General features: G+C 43.3%; 1 protein-coding gene across 6 annotated transcripts in view; it reads right to left on the bottom strand.

Annotated features, from left to right (window-relative positions):
• Positions 1-17,237, bottom strand: part of XYLB (xylulokinase) — a 178,237-nt gene that overhangs the window by 98,419 nt on the left and 62,581 nt on the right. For all 6 annotated transcript variants that reach the window (XM_074985108.1, XM_074985110.1, XM_074985114.1 and 3 more), the window contains one exon: positions 15,285-15,381. In XM_074985108.1, coding sequence (XP_074841209.1) covers positions 15,285-15,381 — 97 coding nt within the window. The remainder of the gene's footprint in view (positions 1-15,284; positions 15,382-17,237) is intronic.

Raw genomic sequence — 17,237 nt, 5'->3', positions numbered from 1 at the left:
TAAACTCCCAACACCCTAATTACCATCCTTCCTTCGAAGGAGGGTGGTAGTGTACACAAGCCCAAACTGTTTACAGAGCTGCCATTACACAGGTTGATACCCTGGGCACTGAACTACTATTTTGTATCTTCCAAGATAACTACTGAATGGAACAATATAAGTTATCTGATTTTCAGAATTTCTATGCTTCTATTCTATTTCTATGCTCAAGCCAGAGTACTATTTAGATGCTTAAATAAGGTTTCTTGTGCAAGTTTTAAAAATCATCTCAACTTCACATTCCTGTACGCTGGATAAAGGGACCAAAGTAGCAAAAAGTAATTCCATCAGCCCAGTTTCTGACTGGGGGAGAATTTCCACTCCACCCCAGGGTCTCAAAAACTGCGGAAGACAGCCACAGACTGACTTCCAAGTAGCCAAGTCCTTGTAAAACATGCCCTAGGGCAATTTGGGGAAGAATACAGAAGAGGAAGGGGCTGGAGCACAGCCCCCACAGCTTCATCAGCAACAGGAGTTCTCATTTGTTCCAAATATGCTGAGCCTATTAGTTGCCCAACAGGACTGCTGTAAATCAAACTAGCTCTCAGAATTGGTGGTGTCTTTCTTCTTACAAATTAAAATAGAACATAATTAAAGATTCTAAATAATAAGCATTCATTACAAATATAAATAGCAAACACCATTATATGATGGGTAACAAACTGATTTGAACATGACTTGGTTATCTTTAGACTCTAAAATTATTGTCAATTGATTTATCATTTAGTAAAGCTCCAGGATATTTATATATGTGCCTGATCACTGAGAGAAGCTTTGTGCAGTGTTATTGTCCTGATGTATTATGTTAAGTATGTTAACACAGGCTCAAAGAAAGACTGCTAATCATTTTATCATTGATAGTTTGTCAAGGATAAATTAATTTTTAAGACTATCACTCCGCCACTGATGTAAGATTACAGAACACAAATAACACACAGGCAAAAAACATCCTAAAAATTCTTCTGACAAAGTCCACACTGCAGATCTAACACTACAAAATCTGAGCCTATGTTAATTAGTGTCAAATGTAAGACATAGGAGATAAGTGAACTCCTGATAGTGGTGAGGTCTCACTTGGGATACTGTATCCAGTTTTGGACAACATGCTTGAAGACAGACGTGGACAAAATGGAAAGGGGGACCATAGGAAAGCCACAAAAACAATAAAACTTAGAAAACTTGATCTATAAGGAAGGTTAAAAAATGGGCATAGTTAGTCTAAAGAAAAAAGACTGCAGCCTGGGGATACCTGTTAATAATCTTTATATATGTTAAGAACTGTTTTTGAGGAACACTGGAGTCACCTGAAAACAGTAATCATCAATACCTGTGAGGAAACCATAGGCTACCAAACTAGAAAACATCAGGACTGGTTTCATGAGAACAACGCTGAATCTGAGCAACTCATTTAAGAGAAGGGAATGAATTTCCAGCTTGGTAGAATGGCATAAATTGCAATACAAAGAGAAGAGCCCATGCAAAGGCAAGGGCAGAAGACCAACTTAAAATCAGAGAACTTAAGAACAAATAGTGGACCGAGAAAGTACAAGAACTCCAACATTTCACAGATATCAACATGTGATTTCTTCAAGGCCATCAAGGCTGTCTACGGGCCAGCTCGTCATGGCACAAATCTCCTTTACTCAAACGATGGAACCATACTTCTGAAGGATAACAAAGCCACCAATTTTCACTAGAAAGAACATTTTGAAGATCTTTTTAGCTGTAACTCTATGGTTGCAGATGAAGTCCTTCAGCAAATCCCACAATGACCTCCCAGGGATAAACTCAGAGACCCTCCCAATTTGCATGCAGTACACAATACCATTAACCAGATGAAGAACAACAAGGCAGCAGGTCTACATGGAATCCCTGCTGAAATCTTTAAAGATGGTGGAGTAAAGCTAATTCAATAGCTTTATCTCTTCATCCTTAAAATCTGGATAAAGGAGAATATACCCACTTAAATGAGGGATGGCCTGATCATCATCCTCTTCAAGAAAGGGGACAAAGTAGACTGTGGAAACCTTCATGCTCTCTCTCTCCTTGCCACTGCAGGCAAAATTCTGTCACTAATCCTTGCAGCTCACCTTCTGCCCTTGTCAGAAGAAATTTTACCAGTGTCACAGAGTGGTTTCTGATCATGTCGCAGAACTGTGGGTATGATTTTCACAGGATGGACACTTCAAGAAAATTATTGGGGGGCAAAACCGATCTCTCTATATGGTTTTCACTGATCTAACTAAACGCTTTGATTCAGTGAATCACCATGCCTTCTGGACTGTACTTTTGAAGACTGGATGTTCTGATAAACATATCAATCTACTAAGGCTGCTTCAGGACAACATGTAAGTGACTGTTCTGAGCAGTAGTGGCTCCCAGAGTAATCTTTCAAAGTATAAACAGGAGTCAAACAAGGCTGCATCATTGCCCCAACCATGTTTGTGGTTTTTGTCGCTGTCATTCTTTATCTAATTGTTGGGAAGCTCCCAGCTGGTGTTGAAATCATTTATAGAATGGATGGAAAGCTGCCCAAGCTTAACAGCCTGAAACCTGAGAGTAAGAGTTCCACCACACCTATCATGGAACTTCAGTATGGTAATTACAATGCAATTTTTGCCCACTCTGAGAAAGATCTTCAAACTATCCTGAACATGTTTGCAGATGCACCAAGACCAAAGTGCTTCATCATCCCCTCCAAATGAGGTACCACATGCTCCCTCTAAAATTAATGGAGAGATACTGTCGAATGTCAATCATTTCTTTTACCTTGGAAGTCATCTCTAATCCAAGACAGTGATTGATGAAGAAATTCAACATCATCTGAGCTGCGCCAGAGCAGTCTTTGCTCATTTATGGGACAGGGTTTTGAAAGATCACAAGATGCAAACAGACACCAAGCTTCTTTTTTATCAAGACACTATTCTGCCAATGTGTTGTATGGGTCTGAAATCTGGACAACCTGCAGACATCACCTGAAAGTCTTTGAGAGCCCCCACCGATGCTGCTTCCACAAGCTCTTAAAGATTAAATTGAAAGACAGGTACACCAACATTAGAGTTCTGGAAGAGGCAAAGACCACTAGTATTGAGACAATGATCATTCATCAGCAACTCTGCTGGACTGGTCACATTGACTGGTTCCTGGCTATCACCTCCCAAAACAGGTTTTATTCTCTCAGTTGAAAGAAGGGTACCGTAACATAAGATGACAACTGAAGCATTATAAGGCCTTGAGGAAGGATAAATTAAAGAACAGCAATACTGACACTGACACTTGTGAGACACTCACCCAGGATTGCTCAAAATGGAGAGAAGTCTTCACAATGGTCTCCTGTATTTTGAATTCTCCTGATGACAAACTGAGGATGACAAGAGGCACAAGAAGAAGAGACTCAATTCCAGTCATGGTCAACAGCCTTCCCCTCCCTGGAATTCTGTCCTAATTGTAGTACGACTTGTGGTTCCAGGATAGGCCTTGTCAGCCACCTGCGGGGCCACAACTTCCATGGAAGATGATCACATTCAGCAACGAATGATCACCTATCAAGGACTGATATAAAGAGTCTCAGAGGGGTACCCATGTTAGTGTGTATCTTCGCAAAACAAAGCAAGCAGTCCTGTAGCACCTGTAGCCCACTTGGCTTCCTGGAGGGGTTCCTCCACCTCCAGGTCAGTGAGTGGCCACTCTGCCCCACTGGTGTGGGTACTCAAACAAACCACCAAGTCAATAATCCATCTGACCCAGCCTTACTTCAAATGGGACAGAAGTAATAGTTCAGGGGCCCAGCCTTGTTTCAGGCAGGGCAGTAGATAGATCCAAGTCCAGAACGGCCAGGCCCTAGTTCAGGGTGGGGCAGCAAACACAGTTTAGAAGAGCCCAGGCTCTGGGGCAGGGAAGGGAAGGGCAGCAAACAAACAGCTTGCCTCCTTGCTCAGGAGCATGCAGGCACTTCACTCGTGTTGGTGGAGAGTGGGATGCTGTCACCCGTCTGGTGACTGGCGGGGGGGGGAGCACAGGCCCGCCCACTCCACTGTGTCCTGCCCCAGGGCCTTGTTTGCAGCAGCATGGTCTGCCACAAGGGGCAGCAAGGATCCAAACTGCAACACTGGGAAAATAATGGAGGGAATCCTCAAGGAATCCGTTTTGGAGCACTTGCAAGAGGGGAAAGTGATCAAAAGTAGCCAACATGGATTCACCAGGGGCAAGTCCTGCCTGACTAATCTGATTAGCTTCTATGATGATGTAACAAGCTCTGTGGACATGGGGAAGTCAGTGGATGTGATATACCTTGACTTCAGCAAGGTTTGTGATATGGTCTCCCACAACATTCTTGTCCATAAGTTAAGGAAATATGGATTGAATCCTTGGACTACAAGATGGATAGAAAGCTGGCGTGATGGTCGGGCCCAACGGGTAGTGGTCAATGGCTCAATATCTGGATGGCGGTCTGCTTCAAGCAGAGTGCCACAAGGCTCGGTTCTGGGGCCGGTGCTATTCAACATCTTTATTAATGACCTGGATGAGGGACTGGATTGCATCCTCAGCAAGTTTGCGGATGACGCAAAAACTAGGGGGAGAGGTAGATACGTTGGAGGGTAGAGAGAGAATCCAGAGGGACCTGGATAAATTGGAGGACTGGGACAAAAGAAATCTGATGCGGTTCAATAAGGAGAAGTGTAGAGTCCTGCACCTGGGGCAGAAGAATCCCAAACATTGTTATAGGCTGGGGACCGACTGGCTCAGAAGCAGTACGATGGAAAGGGACCTAGAGGTTATGGTGGATGAAAGGCTGGATATGAGTAAACAGTGTGCCCTTGTAGTCAAGAAGGCTAACGGCATACTAGGGTGCATTAGGGGGAGCATTTCGAGCAGATCTAGAGAAGTAATTATTCCTCTTTATTTGGCACTGGTGAGGCCACATCTGGAATATTGTGTCCAGTTTTGGGCCCCCCAGTGTAAAAAGGATGTGGATTTGCTGGAGCAGGTTCAGCGAAGGGCAACAAAAATGATTAAGGGTCTGGAGCACAATACCCATGAGGATAGGCTGAGGAATTTCGGCTTGTTTAGTTTACAGAAGAGAAGACTTAGAGGTGATTTAATAGCAGCCTTCAACTTCCTGAAGGGGAGCTCTAAAAAGGAGGGTGAGAAGTGTTCTCAGTGGTGTCAGATGGCAGAACAAGGAATAATGGTCTGAAGTTGAAGAGGGAAAGGTGTAGGTTAGATATTAGGAAAAACTACTTCACCAGGCGGGTGGTGAAGCATTGGAATGCGTTGCCTAGAGAGGTGGTGGATTCTCCATCCCTTGAGGTTTTTAAGTCCCGGCTGGACAAGGTCCTGGCTGGGATGACTTAGTGGGGGTTGATCCTGCTTGAAGCAGGGGGCTGGACTAGATGACCTCCTGAGGTCCCTTCCAGCCCTGTGATTCTGTGAACACGCTGACCCAAGGCCCTTTAATGGTCCTCACTATCCCCTGGGCCACTTCCATTCTCCAACTTGGCGCGTACCTGGGCATCCGGTCAGGCTCTCAGGGGATACCAGGACCAGCTAGCATCCAGGTAGTCCAGGCCAGTCCTCTGCCACTTGCCAAACTCAGGGTCCCAGCCAGGGTTCAGGCCAGTCCTCTAGCTCAGGCCAGACCCTAGGAGGTGCAAGGGGTGCCAGGACCAGCTGGGGTACAGGAGATCCAATCCACTCTTCTGGGCAGACCTCTCACTCCTCTGGAGGCTGGATCCCGGCTGAGCCCTCAGTCTGGGCTTTTATAATCCTGGCCCAGCTTCCTGGCTTCCAGTCAGCTGACTGGGAGGGGTCAGACTCAGCCCAAAATAACTCCCAGAGGGGTTCCTCCACCTCTGGGTCAGTGGGCGGCCACTCGCCCCACTACACACCTTAAAGACTAACAATCTGATTTACTAGGTAATGAGCTCTGGTGGGAAAGACCCACCTCTTTAGATTCTGGAGCAGAGAGGATACTGATCAGTTGTTGTCCATGTCCACTGAAAGAAGCAGAAGTAGTAATGATCTTAATCTACAGCAAGATTAGTTTAGATATTAGGAAAGCTTTCTAACTGTAATAGTTAAGTATTAGAATAAGTTCTCAAGAAAAGTTGTATAATCTCCATCATTGGAGGTTTTCAAGAACTGGTTAGATTAACGCATGTCAGAGATGATCTAAGTTTACTTGGTCCTGTAAAAGCACAGGGGGCTGGACTGGATGACCTTTCAAGGTCCTTCCAACCTTACATTTCTATGATTCTATAAAATGTATGCCAGTCTGAGGGAACAAAACCACAAATTCACCTGAATTCCAGTTTCCAGGTAAGGAAAGAAAGCATATGGAGGAAAAAGTATGATTTCCTGTCTTTCTACAAAGACATTCACTTGGGCCAAGCCAGGGCTGTTACAGTTGTAAAACACTATGAGATCTCTAAAACAAAAACGACATAGAATGAAGAATGTATTGGAAAAGCCAACACACCTGAGATGAGCAAGCAGTGAATTAATTCCAACCTGTTCATGCAAATGGAAACAACATGATAATCTCGGGGGGAGCTGAGTGGAGTCACATGTGAACAACAAAAACATAAAAGACTGGAAGAACATAAGAAGAAATGTTAAAATGGTAAACACGTACAGCTTAGCCAAGTAACAATTACAATAACTGTAGAACTTTTAACAGCAACGAAGGGTCCTGTGGCACCTTATAGACTAACAGAAAAGTTTTGAGCATGAGCTTTCCTGAGCACAGACTCACTTCATCAGATGCTGGTCTTGGAAATCTGCAGGGCCAGGTATAAATAAGCCAGAGTAAGGGTGGGGATAACAAGGTTAGCTCAGTCAGCAAGGGAGAGGCTTCCTACCAGCAGTTGATCTGGAGGTGTGAACACCAAGGGAGGAGAAGCTGCTTTTGTATTTAGCCAGCCATTCACAGTCTTTGTTTAAGCCTGAGTTGAGGCCGTCGAATTTGCAGATGAATTGTAGCTCAGAAATTTCTCTTTGGAGTCTGGTCCTGAAATTTCTTTGCTGTAGGATAGCTACTTTTAAGTCTGCTAATGTGTGGCCTGGGAGACTGAAGCGCTCTCCTACAGGTTTTTGTATATTGCCATTTCTGATACCTGATTTGTGTGCGTTTATTCTTTTACGTAGAGACTGTCCAGTTTGTCCGATGTATATAGCAGAGGGGCATTGCTGGCACATGATGGCATAAATTATATTGGTAGATGTGCAGCTGAATGAACCCACGATGGTGTGGCTGATCTAGTTAGGTCCTGTAATGGTGTTGCTGGTGTAGATACGGGGGCAGAGCTGGCAACGAGATTTGTTGCATGGATGGGTCCCTGAGTTAGAGTGACTGTGGTACGGTGTATAGCTGCTGGTTAGGATTTGCTTCAGGTTGGCAGGTTGTCCGTGCGCAAGGACTGGTCTGCCTCCCAAGGCCTGTGAAAGCGGGGGATCATTGTCCAGGATGTGTTGTAAATCCCTGATGACACGCTGTAGAGGTTTTAGCTGAGGACTGTAGGTGATGGCTAGTGGTGTTCTGTTGGTTTCTCTCTTGGGCTTGTCCTGTAGTAAGAGGCTTCGTGGCACACATCTCGCTCTGTTGATCTGTTTTTTCACTTCCTCAGGTGGGAAGTGCAGTTTCAAGAATGCTTGGTAGAGATCCTGTAGGTGTTTGTCTCTGTCGGAGGGGTTGGAGCAAATGTGATTATATCTTATTGGTTGGCTGTAGACAATGGATCATGTGGTGTGTCTGGGATGGAAGCTGGAGGCATGAAGGTAGGCATAGCGGTCAGTGGGTTTACGGTACAGGGTGGTACTGATGTGGCCATCGTATATTAGCACCGTGGTGTCCAGGAAGTGGATCTCCTGTGTGGACTGTTCCAGGCTGAGGTTGATGTTGGGGTGAAAGTTGTTGAAGTCCCGGTGGAATTCCTCCAGAGTCTCCTTCCCATGGGTCCAGATGATGAAGATGTCATCAACGCAGCGTAAGTAGAGATGGGGTGTTAGTGGGTGAGAGCTAAGGAAGCGCTGTTCCAGGTCAGCCATGAAAATATTGGCATATTGAGGGGCCATGCGGGTAGCCATAGCTGTGCCACTGATTTGAAGGCATATATCATCGCCAAATCTGAAATAGTTGTGTGTGAGGATAAAGTTACAGAGCTCAGCCATCAGATGTGCTGTAGCATCATCAGGGATACTGTTCTGGACAGCATTTATTCCATCTTTGTGTGGGATGTTGGTATAGAGAGCCTCTACATCCATGGTGGCTAGGATAGTGTTTTCTGGTAGGTCATCACTGTCTTGCAGTTTTCTCAGGAAGTCAGTGGTGTCTCGGAGATAGCTGGGAGTGCTGGTGGCATAGGGTCTGAGGACAGAGTCCACATAACCAGACAGTCCTTCAGTGAGAGTGCCAATGCCCAAGATGATGGGGCGTCCAGGATTTCCAGGTTTGTGGATCTTGGGTAGTAGGTAGAATAGCCCCAGACGGGGCTCTAGAGGTGTTTTTGGTATAAATCTGTTCTTGTGCTTGTGTAGGGAGTGTCCTGAGCAGATGGTGTAGTTTGTTAGTGTATTCGTCGGTGGGATCTGAGGAAAGAAGCCTGTAAAATTTGGTATTGGAGAGTTGTCTGGAAGCCTCCTTCTGGTAGTCAGACCTGTTCATGATGACAGTAGCTCCTCCTTTATCTGCCTCTTTGATTATAATGTCAGTGTTGTTTCTGAGGATGTAGGTGGCATTGCGTTCCGCACAACTGAGGTTGTGAGGCAAATGATGCTGTCTCTCCACAATTTCTGCCTGTGCGCATCGGTGGAAGCATTCTATATATAGGTCCAGACTGTTATTTCTACCCTCAGGAGGGGTCCACGTGGAGTTATTCTTCTTGTGCTGCTGGGAGGGTGTCTGTGTAACAGTGTGCTGGTCAGTGTTGTGTTGAAAGTACTCTTTGAGTCTGAGACGGCGAAAGTAGGCTTCCAGATCACCGCAGAACTGTATTATGCTTGTGCGGGTGGTGGGGCAAAAAGAAAGTCCCCGAGAAAGAGCAGACTCTTCTGCTGAGCTGAGTGTGCAGCTGGACAGATTGACAATATTGCTGGCTGAGTTAGTATTTTATATATATTTTATATATATTTTATTTTTTATGTAGTATTTTATGAATGCTACTAGCAACAAGGAACAGAAGGTACAGGTTGAAGCTCCAAAAGCCAGGATTCTCTGGTCTAGTCACCTCTGTGGTCCAGCAAGACCATGGATGTTATTGGCCAGAGAGCCCCAGACAGGGATGCTATTATGCTGAGGACTGATGGCTGGCAGCCCCACAACAGGGTAGCCGGCAGCCCCATGCAAGGGAGCCTGGAGAGACTTGCATCCCCAAGGCCAGGGCCAGTACCCTCGGGACCACATCAACCTCAGCTGTAGCCATCACCACTGGGGCCAGGGCCTAGTCTGGAAGCCCAGTGACAGCTGAAGCCAGCACCCTTGGGACTGGGCTGGGGCCAGCCTCCATGGAGCCAGTTGTTGGGGTTGTGTCCCAGGTCGTGGGTAAGGTGCAGGATCAAGGGCCCAGCCAGAGGTAAGGGGACTGCTGGGACTGGAAGGGGGCAGAGAGGGGGCAGCATGGAAGAAGCAGAGCTGGCAGCAGGATGGGCTGCTGGATGGGGGAGTCAGAGGCAGGGGGCCGCCCTTCATCTGGCAAATCTCTCATTTGCAAGAAATAATGAGTTTAAATCAAAGACAAGAAAACACAGGCTGAAAGCTTCCCAAAAGTGAAATATTTTACACTGTGAAATAGCCTCACAAAAAAAGGAATAGGAGCAACATCACTAGAGTCAGTTAAAACCTTTCACCTCCAGGTCACTAGTCCAAGCCCTGGTTAATCATGACCAGAAGTCATTGCTGTCAGATAGATATTTGCTGGCCTGTGGTGACATAACATATGGTATGCTGAGAAGCTGGTATACACATCACAACTGGGGCCCCTATGGGCTATTTCACTGATAAGGATTTGGGACCCTTTAGAGTCTGTGCTCACGAAAGCTCATGCTCAAAACTTTTCTGTTAGTCTATAAGGTGCCACAGGACCCTTCGTTGCTGTTTAGATCATTGACATCTGTGAGAACTGGATCATTTCTTTAATTAATATGAAGGTAAAACTAGCCTCTTTCAATTCTAGAGCTAGCAATCCTCTCCTCACAGGGGCAAGGGGCACCGTAAGAAGCCCGAATTGTACATTTGGTGTTTAAATAGAGGCCTTTGTTGCTGTCAAAGAGCACTACATTATTTTAAACCATTTTAAGCTGTTTTCATCTTCTTCCTCAGACACAGGAGCCACCTGCACACATGCTGCTGAAACAGCATCTGACCTCTGAGCAAAAGCACAAAAACAAGCAAGCAGAGAACACAACATTTCAGTATTGATTTTCTTCATGAAATTTAAATCCTTCAGGGCGAAAACATCAATTTAATCTGTGTGCATCTACAAAATGGCTCCATCACAGAGCTCCTTTTTTCAACTAGGAAGGAAAGTCTACTGTAATTACAGCTCAAGTAGCCAGAGTTTTCCTTAATGAATGTAAAGAATTTGGTAGAGTAAGCTTTCAGTACTGTGACTCTAGGAAATAAGATTTCCCAAAACTTGTGATAATTTATCAAGTAGGAAACTAGATATTATAAGCAAGACAAGTAATGGTGACTGTAGGCACACACAGAACCCATTGAAAAATTTACTAATAACTCACACTGAACCACTAGCAAGATATTCATATGAGCTGAGGAAAAATTGTGAGATGAATGCCCCCTAGGATTAGTGGTCACTATCTTTGCAGAGCCAGGGAGTCACCACATCAACAATGGATTGATACTGCATCATAAAGTTTACACTTTAATATCACACTTTTGGGACACAGCTTCATGAAAGAATTTCGTGCCCAAATGTCCATATCTTCTCCAGGGATATTTTGTGAACCTCTCTGGCTCCACTATAATGTGATTTCTCTCCATTTTCCTGATAACTGGTGGGAGGTGAGATGAATCTCAGCCCCTATGGTCCATTTTCTCAGCACTGTTTCAGCAGTTTTACCCCAAGAAAAAACAAAATAGAGATCTGTGGGTTTTATAAGAGCCACACAGATGAGATCTCGAAGAGAAGCAAACAGCTCCAGTGTAACAGTTCATTATCACTGTCCTTGACATGTTGAAATTACAATGAGAGATATTATCCTTCAGCAAAGGTTTAAAACATTATCTGAAGAAAGAAAGGAAAAATTCCACTGGATGCACTGGAGTTTGCCCTCACTCTGCTTATGGTTAGGTTTCTTTTGAAATAGGTTCTCAGTCTCATTGCTGTGATGATGGCAGGGTTAGACCCTAGAAAAAGCCTAGACAGGCGCACTCTCATTTTTCCTCAAACAGAAAAAATATGCTTTCACATCCTTGAAATCCTAATCACCCACAGCACTTTAGAAAACACAACCTACCATGTTCTTGGCAAGAGAACAAAAACTAAGGCATGCCTAATACTGCAGCCATCAATCATTAAACAAGGAAGTGTACTGTCCACACAATTAGTAGGGTAATGAAAGCAACAGATTTTCACAGGTAGAGCACAATGTAATATGCAATAAAAGGGTTTTAACATGTTGTTGCCTAAAAAGCTGAGAACATCATATCCACCTCTATTACATTTTTGATGATGGAGAACCAAACTCCTAAAAATCTAAACTAATAATCACACAATGTCAGAAAGCTACAGAATTATATAGTCACCGACTGGCACTTCTGAATACTCAAAAATCATTACACTTACTGGGTCTGTGGACATTACAGTAAATCCCCCACCTCCTCCCACATGTACAGGTTTCCTTCAAAGTCCTGAATATACTTGATTCAGCTGGGAGCAAGCATGGGGTTCACTCCCTAGATTACTTATTTTATAGCAGAGCACACTGACTCTAACACTAAATTCCCCCAAACCAAGATAAAAACAATGGTTAGAGCTTCCAAACATGTAATATCCCTAGTCAAAGCAAGGGTCTTACCCTGCTTCTATTGACAGTTATGTAAATTTTATAATTGACTTCCATGGAAACAGGATAAGCTTCTAAGAGAGTAATCAAGTACAGTACAGATTGCCCAAACAGTTTGAACCTACTGACACTTTTAAAGCAGCCGTGATTATCTGTATCAGGAGACTGAGTACACCATAATTTTCAATATAAAAGTGTCATGGTTTGGGTTTCAGAGGACATATAAGAGGTAAAGTGCTTTACCACAACAGGTCCCCAGTCTATACATCAGACAAGTCTAGAATCTAGTTTCTGAATTCTAATTGTTGAGTTGAGACTAAATTTCAAAGGGGATGGCTGTAAAAAATGAGAAGTAACAAAACAGAAGATGTTTATAGTACAGTCAAAGTCCACAGAAAAAAATGCAAGTCACCAGCACATCTCAACAGATTTGTGAATCAGAAGATATAAGGAACAGCAGCAGAGTGAGCTTAATTTTTTTGTTCCAAGTTAGCAATACTCTGAGAACCCCCAAGTAAATAGCTCTCACAGGATATAGGTGTCACTCAATCATTTCTCTTGAAATCTGATTGAATAAGATGGGAACAACTGGAACACAATGCCAAATACATTAAAGCCTTTAAATCAAGATTGATACAAGGCCTAACGCTTCTCACAAGTATCATCTGATGAGTCTGTCAGTTTTAAATACAGGGTTGAAATACAAAAAAGATACCTCTTGGTTTCAGCTAAAAAATCATGAGATGGAATCTACCACCCTCTCCTGGTAAATAAACAAATTGTATATGGAAATCTGAACATGCACACATACACACACAGCAATTACAGGATTGTTTTAAGATTTTTGCAAGAGTTTTTTTTTAAAGTATGAAATACTCCTAGAATTAGATTACATTAGATAGCTGCAACTGGAAACGCACTAAATAAACAAACTAAGGGTAGCTCAGTGTCACTGGGTTTTCCTGCTGCATAAAGAACCCATTTCTAGCAAAACAGGAGATTTTCAATTCTCCTGTAAAGCTGACAAATGAACTCATAACATGAAAATAAGTGACAGTAAATTAGCTAATGCTTATATTATTTATGGGGCTAATCCATAAACCCTAGTTGATAGGAAATATCCTTAGACAAGTTCCTTTCAAACTCTGAGGCTTTCTCGCTTATTCATCATCTTCCGTTGCATTTGAGATGGTGACCCAGATTCTTGGGTCCGACCCAGCTGCACTTCAGACAGAATATAAGGAGCAGGAAAGTTGTGGTTATACAACTTTACATACCCTTTGGGGCTCCCATACTATGGGGCTTTGTGAAGAAATTCTCAGATAGCCAGTGAGGCTGGTTTTCTGGTTCATTTGTAGTGCTGAAAATGGACCCCTATAACTTTCAAAACACCATACATATTGTGGTAGATCATGTCAACTCCATCTCATACTGATGCCTCATTTAAATCAAGAAATTTGTCCCAATTCCAGTAATTATCAGGAATTACCAATCTAGCTGTATCTGTGCAAAAGTGTAGATTAAGGAAAACTGCAGTTTGCACTGATGCTACTACCACAGTGGATGTAAATCAGCTCAGTTCCTGGAATCTGGGCAAATCACCGATATAGACAAGCCTAAGTGGATGTTAAACTTAATGAACATGAGTGATTCTATACCACACCTCCTTCAAAAGATAAACAGACTTTTAAACACCTTACCAAGAATCACCATGAGAAAAAAAGCTGACAGCTACCAAAACAAGTAGAGTACGATGTGTGCAGGGGAACTAAACATAATTATAGAACTTTGATTGTGTTGGTGCCCTAAAATAGACTGCATTTTTTCTCATTTGAGAGCTGTTTTCCCAAAAAAAAAAAAAAAGGGGGGGGGTGGAAAAGTGCCATCACCACATAAACAACAGTATTGTGGAAAAAAGCAGTAAAGGCATAAAATTAGCAATAATCCCAGTGGTTCTTTTTAAATACATCTTTTAGTTGTTACATAGCTGAAAGCTTATCTTGTTGCAACAAAACAAAAATCAAAATGGTCCATAACATCTGTTGGGAAAATGCAATTCATGGGACAGTGTCACACTCAGATATTATAACCACTGATTTGAAGAATGAGGTATAAATGGACATCTAAAATACAATGTATGTTAATGTTTCCAAAAATAAGTAGGTGTGTTGCCTCCACTACACAGTCTGTTTATTGTGTTTACAAAGCAGTGTTGTCAAATCTTGACATTTTTGTCATGAGTCTCAGGATAGTTGATGTTTTTCCTGAAGTCCAGTCCCTAGAGTCACGTGTTAACATAAAAATTGCAGATTTTATGTTTAGAAAAAGGTTTGAGTCCTTGATTTACATTTACGCCTTAATTTATGGAGTCTATTATGCTAATAATGAAGTTGGTAGACTCAAACATGCCTCTACCAGGCCCAAAATCCCCTGTGACATCCGTCATTTAAATGTGGATCTGCAACTAGCATCTTTACCCATCTCAGATGTAACCATTGTTTTTATATAACTTCTAACTGCACCCTGCCAAGCAAAAATATGGGCTATTTTGATTATTTAGTCTTACGTACCCAAGATAAACATGGCAGAAAATATCAGGCAAAAACTTTAACCCGTGATTTTGTAATTTATTTACCTTTTATTGCACCATTACAATACTTGCCAAGATTAGTGCTTCACTATGCTAAATGTCACTCAAAAATAAAGAAAATATTTCTGCCCCAAAGATTCTACAGGTTAAGTAGAGGAGAAAATGTAAAAGAAAGGAATTATCTCCACTTTACAGTTGAAGGCTTGAGGCACAGAATAACTTCCTCTAAGTCACACAGCAACTCTTATGACAAAGCCAGGACCAGAGTGCAGCTGCATTAAATCTAGTGTCCTAGCCACAAGACCATCCTTCCTCTCTCATTTAACAAAATATCAAGTTTAAAAGTTCTTAGTGAAGCCTACTACACTGAAACAGGTAGGATGCCTCAAGAAATAATCTCCGACCTAATCCTGAAAGACTCTCATCTCCCCAGTTAAACTGGCATCCATTAAGAATCTGGCTTCTTTCTCCATAGTAAAGAATGGTATTTAAGAAAAGTCAGTCCATTCTCACATCAGTTTCTGTATTTGTCAGGCAGGATAACAAAATCAGAACCACTCTTTTTTAGTGCTTGATCTTTCATTTCATTATCTCTGCTGCGGGTTTTTTTTTCTTCTTTTTAAATCACACTTACTGATTTTATATCCCAGTTTTTCAGCATGAATCCGCTTGGCCATGAACTGTCCTTCGATCAGTGCTCGTATCTCCACTTCCTTTGGAAAGTCTGGAACCTGTATCAGAGGAATACATTAAATTAACATGCACTTTATGTAGTATACAACCCAAGGTTGGAGTCTGATTGAAAAAAAACAAACAGATTTTTAGTTCATTACCCTTGTCCTCACCCTGAAGCCTGCACTCACGACTCTACTCCTACTCTTCAGTCACATACACACAGGACTTCTAAAAGCTCATGACAGACAGAATATAGCACATAACCTTGGCACTGAGGCAAATCCTTCAATCATCAAATCAGTGCATGACAGGTTTTTCTAATGCCAGTTATAAATTCTACTTTTATTCTGCAACACCAACAGCTACTTATGAAATTCACCTCAAGTACATTATCTCCTGTGGGATACATGAGAAAAATTGAGATATACTGAATAATGTCGGACCCAGAAAAGTTTAAATTTGCCCTTTGTCTACAAAAACAAAGGAAACAAAAACTCATCCTTTTCCCTGATCGTTCACTGCAGTAAAAGAAAGATTTCTTTCTTGTAAAAACAGTTGCTTACCATACAGTTACCGTGGTTCCTTGCAATGTTCTGAGTGTGGTGATCTCACCCATTGTGCACATATGCCCTCCAAATAGGACTTTGGTAGTTTTATCAACTCTGTTCACTGTGAATCACATATTCATCTCTCACACCCCTGGACTCCCTACTCAGTGCATAAAGGATAGGGCCTACACTTTAGTTCCTTCACCCCAAAGTACAGCTTAAGAGTCTCGGTGTGGCAGGGATGGAGGGAGATAGGGAAAGAATGGGGAGTCATGGGATCCACATGCAGAGAACACCTTAAAGAATGGCATTTACTGTAAGTTAAATGTGATGGGGTGTCTGCCCCACACTGACAGAAAAGGGATTAAAGGTACACTGGGGCAGTTGCACAGGAGACAGCCAAGTAGGAAAGGGCTTGTAGAAACCGCCAATTGGGAGGAAGTTTGGAGAGACAGCCAATCAGGACCAGGATGGGTCATATAAGAAGGGTGGCTAAACAAAAATTTCAGTCACTCCCTGGAGTTTGAGAGCGGACTGGGTGAACAGAAGGAGAGAGAGGAGACAGCCCCATGGACAAAGCAGTGCTGCACGGGGCAGGGAGCTCTGTACTGACTGAAGCACTGATCCAAGGACGCAGAAGGTGCTAAGGCTGCAAAGAAGTGGCCCAGGGAAACCGACAGTGGGGGGTGGAGATGACACAGAGCTTGGCTGCCAGCTAGAGGGTCCCTGGGTTGTGACCTAGACTTGAGATATACTGAGTTAATGTCCCATCCAGAAAATATCATACCCCTTTGGCACCACTTGCTGCTGAAGGGAGCAGTGACAGTACAGAATGCACCCTGCCACAGAGGCAAGTGGCTGGACAGAGGACTGCTGGTCCCCCAGAATGCTTGAGAGAATTGAGTGGGGCACAGCCAGGGGGCTGTGTCCAGAAGAATACTCCAAAGTCCTGAGAATGACAAGGGTCCTGATCACAGAAGTGATGGTACTGAGATGCCTCAAGATGAAGATGCACCAGTAAAACAAAGCTAATTCCAAGAGTGGCCAGCAGGTGGTGCCATGGTGGTGAGCGACACCTCCTTACACTCACAAAACAAAAAGCAGTCAAGTAGCACTTTAAAGACTAGCAGAATAGTTTATTAGGCGAGCTTTCGTGGGACAGACCCACTTCTTCAGACCAACTCCTTACACTGAGTATTTGTGGTTTTTGTCTTTGAACCTGTGTGTGTAAGGATCTTGGTCATGGTGTACAGGCAACAGTTTGGTTCCAGCAGGGCCACCCCTTCTGGTGCCCTACACATTCCAGAACCAGCACCCCCACCTTCCCAGGGGGACCGGGGGGCTGAAACTGTGGTGGGGGGGGG

The sequence above is a fragment of the Carettochelys insculpta genome, chromosome 2, assembly GCF_033958435.1.
Source record: "Carettochelys insculpta isolate YL-2023 chromosome 2, ASM3395843v1, whole genome shotgun sequence".
In the NCBI taxonomy this organism is placed as follows: Eukaryota; Metazoa; Chordata; order Testudines; family Carettochelyidae; genus Carettochelys; species Carettochelys insculpta.
Note: the sequence above shows the minus strand (reverse complement) of the source record. Positions and strands in the feature narration are given on the sequence as shown.